We start from the raw sequence: 13,518 nt of genomic DNA, 5'->3' as shown, positions 1-13,518 counted from the left end.
ATCTTTGCTATTCCACCAAAATTCAAAAAGCAGTAGTTTCCGTCTTATGTTTTCTTTCTTAAGGTTAATTATAGCATAGGATAGGAATCCATTGTCAGCTGACTTAATAGTCTGTGCTGCAGCCAGCCACCAGTGGCTTGCACCTGTCATCCTAGCTACTCAGGAGGCTGAGATCTGAGGATCATGTTTTGAAACCAACTCTTTCAGAAAAGTCCATGAGACTCTTATTTCCAATAAACTACTCAAAAAAGCCAGAAGTGGTGCTGTGGCTCAGGTGGTCGTGTGCTAACCTTGAACATAAAGAAGCTCAAGGACAGCACCCAAGCCCTGAGTTCAAGCCCCATGACAAAAAGAAAGAAAGAAAGAAAGATAGTTCATGTTCCATTACAACCCACTGATGTATTTTCTTACGTATCAGGGTGCTACCTATACAAGTTTTCTAAAAACTCAGTTTTTACTTGAATAATTAGTAAGTGCTGTTTTCGTTTGTAGTAGCAGGCTCTGGTTTCTTTAGAGAAGACCTGTTGGAAGTGCAACAAGGGTGTGTGTGTGTGTGTGTGTGTGTGTGTGTGTGTGTGTGTGTGTGTGTACACATAAAAGGGTGTGTGTGTGTGTGTGTGTGTGTGTGTGTGTGTGTGTACACATACACTTCCCTTTTTGTCACTGAATATAAAATGGGATAAATCGTTGAGATATTACTTACCAGTTTTTATTGGTTCATCAAGTTGTTTTTTATTTTTGTTTTTATTTTGTTTTAGTTTCATTTTCTCACAAGAATTTCACTGTTGCCTACATTGGCTCTAAACTCCTGGGCTCAAGCAATTGTCTTTCCTTTCATTTTTGTTGTTGTTGTTGTTGTTGTCTTAAATATTAGAGGAGAAAATCCACTTAGAGATGGTAAAAGTCTAAAGATACACTTTAATGTCGTCCAGTATAAGAAAATCCGTTCTACAGTCTTTTTATCCTCAAGGAAATTATTCATCATATATATAATATTGACATACTGAGGTTTGAACTCAGGGCCTTGCTTTTGTAAGGCAGATACCCTACCACTTGCGCCATGCCCCGCAACTCTTTTTTGCTTTAGTTATTTTTCAGATAAGTCTTGTATGTTTACAAGACTTACAAGGGACAGATTCAGTCAGACCATGATGTTCTTACTTAATACCTTGTTTTTGTTGTTAGTAGATGGAGACAGTGACACAAATAAGCTATACTTTAGTATTTATAGTTTGGTGGCACTGCCTTTTTATTCCCTCTCATCATACTTGGGTTTAGAACAGAGTCTCACTTTTGCTAGACAGTTATTCTTCCTGTTGAGCCCTGTCCCCAACTGTCTTGATTCATACTAGGTTTCTGGCAGATTTTACTCAATATTTACTGCTTTACCATTGTCAGTACCAATGTCAGCAGAATAGATGAGGCAAATAAAGTCTAAATATTACAAATCCAAGCTCTATTTATATCTGTGCTTAGCCATACTTGAGCAAGGCTTTGGGAGACAATTAAGTTTCTCTCCTGGACTGTGCCCTAGCTAGTACTTAAATCTAGTAGTAGCCTAGCTCCTACATTGAAAGAAAGGTGATTTTGGAATGAAGAAGAGGCACCGAGAAGCACTCAGGAGAACCTGAATGGGGCCCGTAAGGAACTGAGACAGGTGGTATCTTAAGGGGTTTTACTTCACCTCTTCACATACCTCTATTTTTTTCCAAGGTATTCTTTCTTTTTTAAAAAAATTTAATTGTCAAGGTGATATACAAAAGGGTTACAGTTACAAGGTAATAAGTACATTACAAGGTAATAAGTACATTTCTTCTCAAACTTGTGACCCCTTCCCTCATTTTTCTCCTACTTTCCTTCTCCCCCACCTCCCACCCCCAAGTTGTACAAATCATTTCCAACATCTTTTCTTGTGTATATCTCTGTTGCATTGGTTCCTCCCTTGTCCCAATCTGTTAACATTCAGTACTCAAAAAGTACCCAATTTATTTTATATTTTGCAGAGACTCTGAAAAGCTTCCTTCTTATAAGAAGCCTCTGTCTCCAGTCAGGGATAACATCCAGCTCACTCCAGAATCGGAAGAGGATATATTTAACAAACCCGAGTGTGCACGTGTTCAGAGAGCAATATTCCAGTAGTGTAGCTGCTGGGTGACTGGTATCTATGCGAACATCATCTGTTTGAATTCCCTGCTTGAAAACGGGGCACTTACCAGCCTAGAAAATTTATTCTTAGACCAATTTTATTTTTAAAGTATGCAGAATACATGTTGTATATTACTTATGTAATTGTTTCTTTTCCCCAGCTTTTTATATTTTCATAAGAAGCTAAATAGAATAATGTTCTGGCATTTTCTTTTTTGGTTGTCTTAACATTAGAGAGAAAAATCCATTTGGAGATGGTAAACATTTAAAGATATTCTGTACTGTTGTCCAATATAAGAAAGATCACAGTTCTATAATCTTTTTATCCTCAAGGAAATCCCCCTATTTCTCTAGGTTTTCTTTTTTTCCCCCCCTTTTTCCTGCTCTTCTTCACAGTTAAGTTAAAAATAAAATTGCTGGGATAGGAGAGGTAGTTACTCTCAAGAGTTTGGTTTGAATCGTAGGTTAACAATGAGGAAAATTGTTTTCAGCCTCAGGTGAAAGGAGCTACTTCTTCTAACATCACTGATAATCATAGACTTCAAAATAGCCTGTTTTCCTTCCATCTTTTTTGAAGTATTCTTTAGTGTTTATGTAAAATGAGCATCTTAAGTTGCTATGTAAGATACGGAAGCTCCAGTATATGTGATTGAACACTGGGAAAAAGGGACAGGTGTTAAAGGCAGAGCCAGTTACACAAGGGAAAGTCTGAAATGACAAGGAGTAGAAGAATTACAGGTGTGTTTGCAGTACAGAGGATAAAAACTCAAACTGTTTTTATTGGAAGTTAATTAAATTAGAAATTTGCAATACAGAGGATACTCAGACTGTTTTAATTAGAAAAAATTTTTAAAGGCATAAAAATAAAAGAGATCCAATCTGTGGAAAAAATATAAACTAAATACAAGAGTCTATTTGAGTTTCCTGTGAATGTTTCCTGCTACAGAATCGTATTATCTGCAGATATTTATCTCTTCACCTGAAAGACTACTTAAAAGTCAAAAATAATAAATGTACACCATAAATGCTCAAAGATGGAACAGAAGGCCAGGACATCAGGCAAGGAAACCACTGGATGAGGGTTAATAATAAAAGGATGAGGCTAAGTCTCCAGCAACAACAGGGCCGTGAGGTGTTACTTGGTGATGCAGACGGTGGAGACAAATGAGTCTGAGATCTCACTAGCCGTTGCCATGCATAGCAGGCCAAGCTGAGAAGAGTCTGAAATGGAGGCGATTTTAGTGACTAATGGGTGAGTGCAAGAGATGCACAGTAGGATCTGAAGGACAGAATCTAGTCCCTGTGACTATGACTTGTGGAAACTCATCTTCTAAGTTTCCCAAGATTCCCTTCCAGAATGCAATCCCTTCTGAAGGGTAACTGCTAAGAGGGAGACAGACTAACCAAGAGGTAATTAATGGAATACAAAGTCAACCAAAAAGTTTGAGCAGAATATCCTAGTCTCAAACATCTAAGAACAACTTTAAGTTAGAAATTTCTCATGATCATGCTTTCTTAATGTTTCAGAGAACTAATTTCACTTAAAATTACAGACAGGATTTTAGATCCATCTCATACAGGGGTGTTTTAGTTTTAAAAAAATGATGAGAATCTTATTCCCAAGTAATTGCAATCTACTGAAACCTATCCATAAGCAAAAGAAGTTAACAACTTGACTATTATCAAAGGACTATGAAGTATATTTTGGAAATAGTGCAGGGAGGCAAGCCTTCTTCCTGTCTTTCCATCGTGAACAACTGTTGACTTACGAAGGGGAAGATGAAGGGGAAAATCTCCTTTAATAAGAAGTTGAGGTGAAGTAAAATCATTTTGCAACTGAGCATCATCGAGAGACAACCTGCTGTCCTGTGCCTCCCAGGGAAAGCTACATTGCCTGTTCTGCCAGAGGAAGTAGAGATTATTTGAATTATACTTCTGGGTTCTGCACCCTGCAAACTGCAAGAGAACCAAGGGCTGTGGAGTGAGGACACAAGTACAAGTAGTAAAATCTAGACTTGGAAGCCACAGGATTAATGCCCTGTCATCTTTAACTGTTAGCTATAAAGGAAAGGTGTGAGGGGAAAGTAAAGGTAGACAAAAGCAAAGCCAGAGCTGGGCACTGATGGCTTATACCTGTAATCTTAAACTACTCAGGAGGCTTGAGTGAAGATCCCAGTTCAAAGTCAGCTTGAGCAGGATGTTCTGAGACTATCTCCAACAACCTAACAAAAATCTGAAAGTGGAGCTATATAGGTCAAGTGGTAGAGTATCTGTTTGAATAAAAAAGCTAAGGGACAGGCTCTGAGTTCAAGCCCTACTGTCAGCACAAATAAAGAGATTATTTAGAAATGTACACTGGAGTCAAATAGCTATATAAGAAAATGGTAACTATAGAAGTCAGAATTGTTTACACCAGGGAGTTGGAGAGGTTGGCGAAAATCAAATCACTGGGTAGTATTGATGGGAGGATTGCTACATATTCTATTATTGCAATGTAAATGCAAGATCCTAGCTTTGTAAGAACTTCACATGCCATGCAGTTTTCTGTTTCTCTTAAGCATTTTTAATAGTTCTAGTACTTCCATCAAATTTAAGACATGGTTGGAAGAGGCATCATTTTATGTACCACTGAAATGAAAATCCATTAAATTGGCATTCCATCCACTAACATTTTCAGAAGTGTTTAACTATAGGACAGACAAAATGCAGTATAGCACAGATGTATCCCTCATGAGCCAAATGAAGTATGCTCACCACCGGTACCACCCTCATCAGACTTATGCACCATTGGCACTGGACAATTTTTGGTCTCAAAAAGAATGGAAGCCCAGCTGAAGGTAGTCCCTGTTGGAAGAGGAGAAAATGCAAATAATGGGTCATGGTGGCTGCTGCATCCTCCCAGCCTTAGATGCTAAAAATGAAGACTAGTTAGGAGGCCACCGGCCCATTGACTAGGGTGCATCACAATAAATTTAAGAACATGCTCAGGTTCTTAGAAACATGGGTTCCCAGCATGCTTTGTGGCTGCTGCCTCCTCCAGTCTAGTCTCCATCCTAGTTTCCTGCCTCTAAGGAATGCCTGCATGTCCAGCTTTTTTCTTTTTTTCTTTTTTTTTTTTAAATTTTATTTTATTTTATTTGAGAACATACTGTACAGAGGGGCTACAATTACATGGGCAGGATAATGCATACATTTCTTACCAAGCATTGCAGCCTCCTCCTTTGTTTACCCTTCACCTCCCTTCCCAGCCTCCCCCCTCCCCCCATGTCCAGCTTTTTTCATTTCTGGACAAGACACAAATGTCAGAAAAGTTAAATCTCAAAAGAGATAAAAGATTATAACTGAGGAAGGAACAGAGGCTCTGCTTGGGTTTTTTTAAGTAAAATGTCATTTCAAACCAATTTATTGCTTCATGAAGAAAGTAGCTAGGTGCCAGTGGCTCATGCTTGTAATCCTAGCTACTCAAACCTGAGCTGAAGATCACTGAAGTCAGCCTGGGAATAAAAGTCTGTGACACTCATCTCTAATTAACCACTAGAAAACGAAGTGGTGCTGTGGCTCAGAGTGGTAGAGAGCACTAGCCTTGACTGAAGAAGCTCAGGGACAGCACTCTGGCCCTGAGTTCAAGCCCCATGACTGACAAAAAAAAAAGGCAAACCAAAAAAGCCACAAATGGAACTGTGACTCAAGCCAGCCTTGAACAAAAAAGCTACAGGATAGCACCAACACAATGAGTTCAAACTAAAAAAAAAAACAAAACAAAACAAAATACACACAAACCAAACTTGCTTTTTCTTTTTTGGGGGGGAGGGGGATCATGGGACTTGAACTCGGCCTGGGTGCTACCTCTAAGTTCTTCGGCTCAAGGTGAACACTTACCACTTGAGCCACAGCACCACTTCCAGTTTTCTGGTGTTTAACTGATGATGAGAGTCTCAAAAACTTCCCTGCTTGTCTGTCTTTGAACCTCAATCCCTAGATCTCAGCCTTCTGAGTAGCTAGGATTACAGGCATGAGCCACCAGTGCCTGGCTAAGAAAAACACCTTAAGAAAAATTAAGACAAAAAAAAAAGCTTGGACAGAATTCAGTAGTTAATGGCAAAATGACACTTGCCTTTCAAAGTGGGTGCAAGGATAAACCCATTCAAATTCATTTATTCGTGTTGTTAATCACTGATCTGATGTATTTGTCCATTTTCTATTGTCCATAGCTTATTGCTTGTCTGGATAGGTTTGTTTTTTGGGGGGGTCCAGTTGTAGGACCTGAACTCTGGGCCTGGGTGCTGTCCCTCAGCTCTTTGAGCCACAGCTTCACTCCTGGCTTTTTTCTTTTTGCTTATGTGGTGCTGAGGAATCGAACCCAGGGCCTCAGGCATGCAAGGCAAGCGCTCTACCACTGAGCCACCTTCCCAGACCCAGGTTTTTTGTTTTGTTTTGTTCCCAGTCCTGGGGCTTGATTTAGGGCCTGGGCGCTGACCTTGAGCTTATTTTGCTCAAGGCAAGCGCTCTACCACTTGAGCCATAGCACCACTTCTTGCTTTTTCTGTTTATATGGTACTGAATTGAACCCAAGGCTTCATGAATGCCAAGCAAGCACTCTACCATTAAGCCACACTCCCAGCCCCCTGCATAGGTTTTAAGGAAACCTTTTTCCTCAGTTCTAGAAATCCAAAATGGAAGGCCCATATATGGTGATGGCCTTTCTCCTGACAGTCCCAGGGCAGAGACTGAGTATGGGCAGTTTCAGTCTCTTCCTCTTGGAAAGCCAATGTTACATGGATCATGGAGGTGAGCTAGGAGAGTTCCACCCAAGATGACATTATCTAACCCAAGTTTCCACCTCCCATAATCCCTTTTACAGGCCCCAAGTTTAAGCACTAAGTTTAGTGTTTGTATTTTTAATTACAAAACTACTTTAATGCTTTGTTATGTGCCCCTAGGAATAAGGGAACACTGGGAGGGAGTAACCCTAACAGCCCCAGGAATGGCTCTGGGAGAGAGAGAGAGAGACTACCTGGGGGCAAGGGAGTATGGGAGCAAAGAAGTAAGCCTCAGCACACTGCCCAGCAAATGCTATCAGGGATGAGACCTGTGAGCACTATAGGAGACTGGAACTAACTCCAAGCACAAAGGTGACGAGAAAGAGGGAAGAGGGACTTGAGCCACAAAGGTGCTTGATTTCCTTCTGTGTGCTTGTGTTTCTGCTGCATGATTGTTGAGTCTCTCTACTTTGGTGGCAGCTGAAAGCTCATGAAATCAGAGCCCCACTTTAACGCGTCAGTCTGCATTGTTTTATTCTTCTGGCCTTTGAGCTCAGGCTGGTGATTTGGTGACTGTCATCACAAGGCCTGTTCCTCCTGGAGTCTCCTCCAGTCTGACATTGCAGGCCCAGCTCCCAAGTGTGTACCTTTGTAATACTTCACAGTGAAGATTAAATGTTAACACATGGAGTCTGAGGAGCCACACTCAAAGCATGAGCAAGCCATAGTGGACCATCATGAGTGATTCAACATTGAGTAAATCCCTAGGCTTGATGGAGCTCATATCCTATTGGGAAAACTAATAGTAAATAGCTGAATACCAGTTGACAGGTGGTGGTCGGTCAGTGGAAGGTGCTCTAATAGCTGATTCCTCAGAAGACACACTCATTTAAAATGTCTATTAAATGTTTGAGTGAAAGAAGGGGTGATATTGTCCACAAAGAAATGTACTCATGACTTAGGTGACTGTAACTCTTCTTTTCAACTACTTTATGATGACAATAACAACAACAAATTTAAAAGACAAGAAATGCTCGAGCAGATAAAATTTAGTCTGGGACCTGAAGGGTAAGAAAGAACCAACCCAGTCTTTCTGGCAGTCTGGTCTTGGTGCTGCCAAGCAAACCATATTCATGAGGCTGAGGCTAGAGGATCTTGAGTTCAAGACCAGTTTGGGCTACAACATAGGCTTCCCGAAGGAAGTGACAGCTGACAGGGTCATTACAGGATTATTAGGAAATGACTAGGTAAAGAAAGGAGTAATACTGTGTTGGGGTGCCAGTGGTTCACACCTGTAATCCTAGCTACTCAGGAAGCTGAGATCTGAGGAGTGCAGTTCAAACCCTGCCATGACAGTAAAGTCTGAAACTCTTATATCCAATTAACCAAACACATACACACACACACACACACACACACACACACACACACACACATACACACACAACCCAGTAAGTGGAGCTGTGACTCAAGTGGTAGAGAGCTAGAGCTGAGCAAAAAAGCTTCGGGATAGCACCCAAGCCCTGAGTTCAGGCCCCAGGACTAGCACACACACACACACACACACACACACACCAAGGACTAATGATCAATACACACACACACACCAAGGACTAATGATCAATACACACACACACACCAAGGACTAATGAGTACACATACACACACACACACAATCCAGTAAGTGGAGCTGTGACTCAAGTGGTAGAGAGCTAGTGCTGAGCAAAAAATCTCCGGGATAGCACCCAAGTTCAAGCCCCAGGACTAGCACACACACACACACACACACACACACACACACACACACACACACACCAAGGACTAATGATCAATACACACACACCAAGGACTAATAATGATCAACACACACATACACACCAAGGACTAATGATCAACACACACACACACACACACACACATACACAAACACACCAAGGACTAATGATCAACACAGACAGACACACACACACACACACACACACACACACAAAGGACTAATGATCAACACAGACACACACACACCAAGGACTAATGATCAACACAGACACACACACACACAGACACACACACACACAGACACACACACACACAGACACACACACACAGGGCTAATGATCAATACTGGCAGAACTTAGAATGCAAGTAGCCTACAGGACCATCCAGGAGAGGAGCCGGGATGAAGGGCGGGGCCTTCGTGCCCGGGTTAAGGTGACTAGCCTTTATCTCAAGTGAGATCAGGCCTTTTGGCTGGACTATCATGATAAGACCTTAAGTTTAAAAGATTACTTCCAAAAAGAAAAATCCCTTGAACCTGTGATAGGAGGACCCGGGAAGGTCCCGGGGTGGCTTTTCACAAACATCCCTCCTCCGTGGGGCAGTTGTGAGTAGCTGGGGTGGGTCCCCTTGAAAGGTCTCAAATAGCTTGGCCAGAGGAGAGAGAAGTACGCAAAAAGAATCCATCTTGAGGAGAGAAAAGAAAAAACACCACCTTCCCGAGTGCCCCGGGCCGGAATGGAGCCGAGCGCCCAGGCCTCTGCCATGTCTTCCATGCGCTTCCTGTGCCAGCGCTGCCAACAGCCCCTGAGGCTCGGGGAGCCCACCGAGCCCCCCGAGACGCCGGGCCCGGCACCCGCCGACGGCGGTTTGTCCAGCGAGCCCAGCGATGGCGGAGAGCCCGGGGCCGGCGCCTCCAGCGGGGCCCCGGCTGGCCCGGGCGGGGAATCCAGGGCCTGTCCTGGCCAGTTCACCCTGCTTGGGAATGCTGTGTCCCTCCGAACTCTGAGCAGCATCCAGAAGACCCTGGTGGACATCTTTGCCATCCTGTCGGGCCAGAAAGCGGTGGAGCACCCGCTGTGCCAGGAGTGTACTGACCATCTCCTGGAGCAGGTGGACGCCCGGCTCTCGCAGGCGGAGCTGGACTGCCAGGCCTACCGGCGTGCCCTGGAGACGGAGTTGCTGGTGGATCCGGAGGACAGGAGGGCCCTGGACGGTCGGCTGCGGGCAGAGCTGCGGGAGCTGGAGCGGGCGGAGGCCCGGCTGACGGAGGAGCTGGCCGACGCCGAGCAGGCCTGGGCCCAAGCGGCCCACGACCTGCAGGCGTCCCAGGCAGAGACGGCCGAGCTGCACCAGCAGGCCGCGCAGTACCGGAAGGAATACTGCGCCCTGGAGTGGCAACGGCTCGAACTGACGGACCAGCTGAGCAGCGTGGAGAACCAGCTGCAGTCCGCCCGGGGCCAGCTGGACAAGCTGAGCACCACCAGCATCTTCGACGTCACCTTCCAGATCTGGGAGGAGGGCCCCCTGGGCGTCATCAACAACTTCAGACTGGGCTACCTGCCCCGCGTCCCCGTGAGCTGGACGGAGATCAGCGCTGCCTGGGGACAGGCGGCCTTGCTGCTCCGGGCCCTCGCCAATACCATTGGACTCAAGTTTCGGAGGTACCAACTTGTGGCCGCTGGAAACCATTCCTATCTGCAGGCGCTGACGGGTGACGGTGTCCGCCTGCCCTTGTTCTCCGATGGGAAGCAGAATGTCTTCTTGGAAAACACATTTGATCGCGCCATGATGGCTTTCCTGGATTGCATGCAACAGTTCAAGGAAGAGGCAGAGAAGGGCCTGGGGGGACTCTACCTTCCCTACAGCATGCACCCGGAGCTGGGCACGCTAGAGGATGCCAAGGGCAGCGGGGAGTGGTACTCGATCCGGACCCACCTCAACACGGTGGAAGAGTGGACACGGGCTCTCAAATTCCTGCTTGTCAATTTAAAGTGGAGTCTTGCTTGGGCCTCAGAAAGGTACAGTCAAAAATAGCTTTTGCTGTGTTCTAAAATACGGTGAGATGATCAGACTGTACAACTAAAGAATGACAGTATGCTGGAGACTCAAAAAGAGTCTGTACCAATCAGTAATTTTCTAAAATATTTCCAAGAGGCCTTGGATTTGTAATCAAGCACCAGAGGCATCCAAGAAAGTGATTTTTTTTCCAGTGGAGCTGTGGCTCAGGTGGTAGAATGCCAGCCTTGAGCAGAAAACAAAACAAAATGTATTTTCCTGGAGCAAACCAAAAGACATCCTTCGTTCCCTTCCTAACACACCTTCCTGTGCTTCCTGGCCCCTTCAACTCCACCAGATGGGAAGAATTGAGGTTGGAGGTGAGAGGAGAGAGGATAAACAGAGGTCCATAATGTTTTGATGAGAAAATAAAAAAATGGAGGAGCCACTGTTGGTTGTGAGACTTTGAGGGATAGCCAAGGGAGAAGATTCAGAATGAGTTTACTATTTGCTTTTCTTACGGTAATGTATAGTGAAAGCCCTCTTCAGTCTTGAGAAACTTTCAATAAATGTATTATTCTATGATTTAAAGCAAGAAGTGTGTCTTATTAGGTTGGGGTAGCTAAACACTGAGGGATGACATTGATAGATCAATTAAGGAAAGAGTCAGGAGGCGACCCCTTGCCTACAGAAGAATAGTGGTTGAAAAGGAGCCAGTTAGAGGAATTTCAAACTTTCATTTTAAGACTTATTTTACTTTTGAGACAGTTCAATGTATTGCTCAGGCTCATGTAAAACTCCTGTACTCAAAGGATCCTCTCACTTCAGCCAACCAAGAAACAGGGACTATAAATGTGTGCTAGGAAGTTTTTTCTTTGTGCTGGTACTGGGCTTGAACTGAGGTCCTCCGTGCTATCCCTTAGCTTTTTTGCTCAAGACTGGTGTTCCACCACTTGAACCACATCTCTACCTCTGGCTTTTTGGTCATTAATTGAGATAATGATTTATCTGTGTGCACAGGCATTCAATTTTGTCTTTAGATTTCACTCTCTCAATTGAGTAGTTAGAATTACAAACAACTTCAACCCTATTCACCTGCTCTAATCAAACTATAAAATTCTCGAGCAGTCACTTACTTTTGTAGGTGGTACCTAAAAGGCTTTTTTTTTTTTTGCCAGTCCTGGAGTTTGAACTCAGGCCTGGACACTGTCCCTGAGCCTCTTTGTACTCCAGGGACTTTGTACTTTACCCCTTGAACACTGATACTTCTGGCCTTTTTGGAGTCATTTATTGGAGATAAGAGTCTCATAGACTTTCCTGCCCAGGCTGGCTTCGAATAGAGATCTTCAGATCTCAGCCTCCTGAGTAGCTAGGATTCCAGGTATAAGCCGCCAGTGGCTGGCTAAGACTTCTCATTTTCTAAGTATAAGTGGAATCATTGCTGTGGAAAACTGAAAAAGAATAGTGATTATTTTGTCACAGGACTTAGCAATTGCAGTAGCATAGTGTCTTTATATTTAATGACAATGGGTTATTAGTAAACACGAGACTGAAAAACATGAAACTTGACAACTCAAGTACTTTTATTGAAAAAGGAAAATGCCTAGGGGTATGTTGTGATACACCCATAATCTTATCACTAGGGGAGCTGAAGTAGGCCAATCTTAAGTTCCAGACCAGCCTAGATCAAACTGCGAGACCTTAACTTTGGAAAGACAAGGGAGAAGCCTGGGTGCCTAGCTCAAAGATGGAAGCAAAGTAATTAATTGAAACTTCTAGGGTTTTTTTTTTCTTTTTCTTGTCAGTCATGGGGCTTGAACTCTGGGCTCAAGGCTAGCATTCTATCACTTGAGCCACAGCACCACTTCTGGCTTTTTCTGTTTACGTGGTGCTGAGGAATTGAAGTTTACGTGGTGCTGAGGAATCGAACCCAGGGCCTCATGCATGAGAGGCAAGCACGGTACCACTGAGCCAACTTCCTAGCCCTCTAATTTTCATTGTTATTATAAAGTTGATAAACAGAGGGGTTATAATTACATAACTTAGGTAAAGAGTACATTTCGTTCTGGACAGTGTCACCCCTTCCTCGGTCTCTCCCAGTTTTTCCCTCCGTCCCCCCCCCACCCACAGGTTGTATAGTTCATTTTCAACAGTGTCCAGTGAGTGTCACTGCTGCATTTCTTCACCAGTTGTCCTTCTTTTCTGTGTCCCCTTCCCCTCCAAAGATAGATAAATGAACAAAGAAGACAATAGTAAAAACAGCAACAATAAAAAATCCTCTTGTTTCCATTTCCTAGAGTTCATTTTGGATATGTTTATATATATATATAATATATATATATATTTATGTTTTGCCAGGCTATATGCCAGACTTGCACTCTACCATTTGAACCACTGCACCACTTCCAGCTTCTTTGAGTAGTTTATTGGAGATGAGCTTTGTTGACTTTTGACTGAGCTGGCTGGGACCATGATCCTCAGATCTCAGCCTCCTGAGGTAACTGGTGTTACAGGCATGAGCCACCAGCACCTGTCTTATTTTTATGATGAGATGCACAATTGGCATTGTGCCTTTGTGTTACTCTCCTATCTTCCTTTGGACTCACAATGTATGAAAGCCTAGAGTCCTGTATAAATTTATCATGTCCCAATGTATTTTATATTGTTTCCATATAAAAGTGAAAATATGCACCATTTGTCCCTCTGAGCTTGATTTGTTTTAGGCCCATCAATTTCCCTGCAAAGACATAATATTCTTTCTAATGGCTGTAGATAATTTTATTGTGTATAGGTACCACATGTTTGCATCTGTAGGGCGCCCCAACTGTTTCCACAATGGTGC

General features: G+C 43.5%; 2 protein-coding genes across 2 annotated transcripts in view; both read left to right on the top strand.

The window, feature by feature from the left end:
• The window catches only part of Exo1 (exonuclease 1), a 35,633-nt gene extending 32,574 nt beyond the window's left edge, over positions 1–3,059 (top strand). The window contains exon 15 of the mRNA XM_070034073.1: positions 2,004–3,059. Within this exon, the coding sequence (XP_069890174.1) occupies positions 2,004–2,139 (136 nt within the window). The 3' untranslated portion in view covers positions 2,140–3,059. The remainder of the gene's footprint in view (positions 1–2,003) is intronic.
• Positions 3,060–9,443: 6,384 nt separating this feature from the next.
• Positions 9,444–11,261, top strand: Becn2 (beclin 2). Its single transcript, XM_070034072.1, has one exon. The coding sequence runs from the start codon at positions 9,444–9,446 to the stop codon at positions 10,713–10,715; it is 1,272 nt and encodes a 423-aa protein (XP_069890173.1). The 3' UTR covers positions 10,716–11,261.
• The last annotated feature ends 2,257 nt before the right edge of the window (positions 11,262–13,518 follow it).

The sequence above is a fragment of the Dipodomys merriami genome, unplaced genomic scaffold, assembly GCF_024711535.1.
Source record: "Dipodomys merriami isolate MVZ:Mamm:240054 unplaced genomic scaffold, mDipMer1.0.p SCAF_24, whole genome shotgun sequence".
Taxonomy (NCBI): Eukaryota; Metazoa; Chordata; class Mammalia; order Rodentia; family Heteromyidae; genus Dipodomys; species Dipodomys merriami.
Note: the sequence above shows the minus strand (reverse complement) of the source record. Positions and strands in the feature narration are given on the sequence as shown.

Coding starts and splice junctions, on each gene's coding strand:
- Becn2 (XM_070034072.1), top strand. CDS start 9,444: ATGTCTTCCATGCGCTTCCTGTGCCAGCGCTGCCAACAGCCCCTGAGG.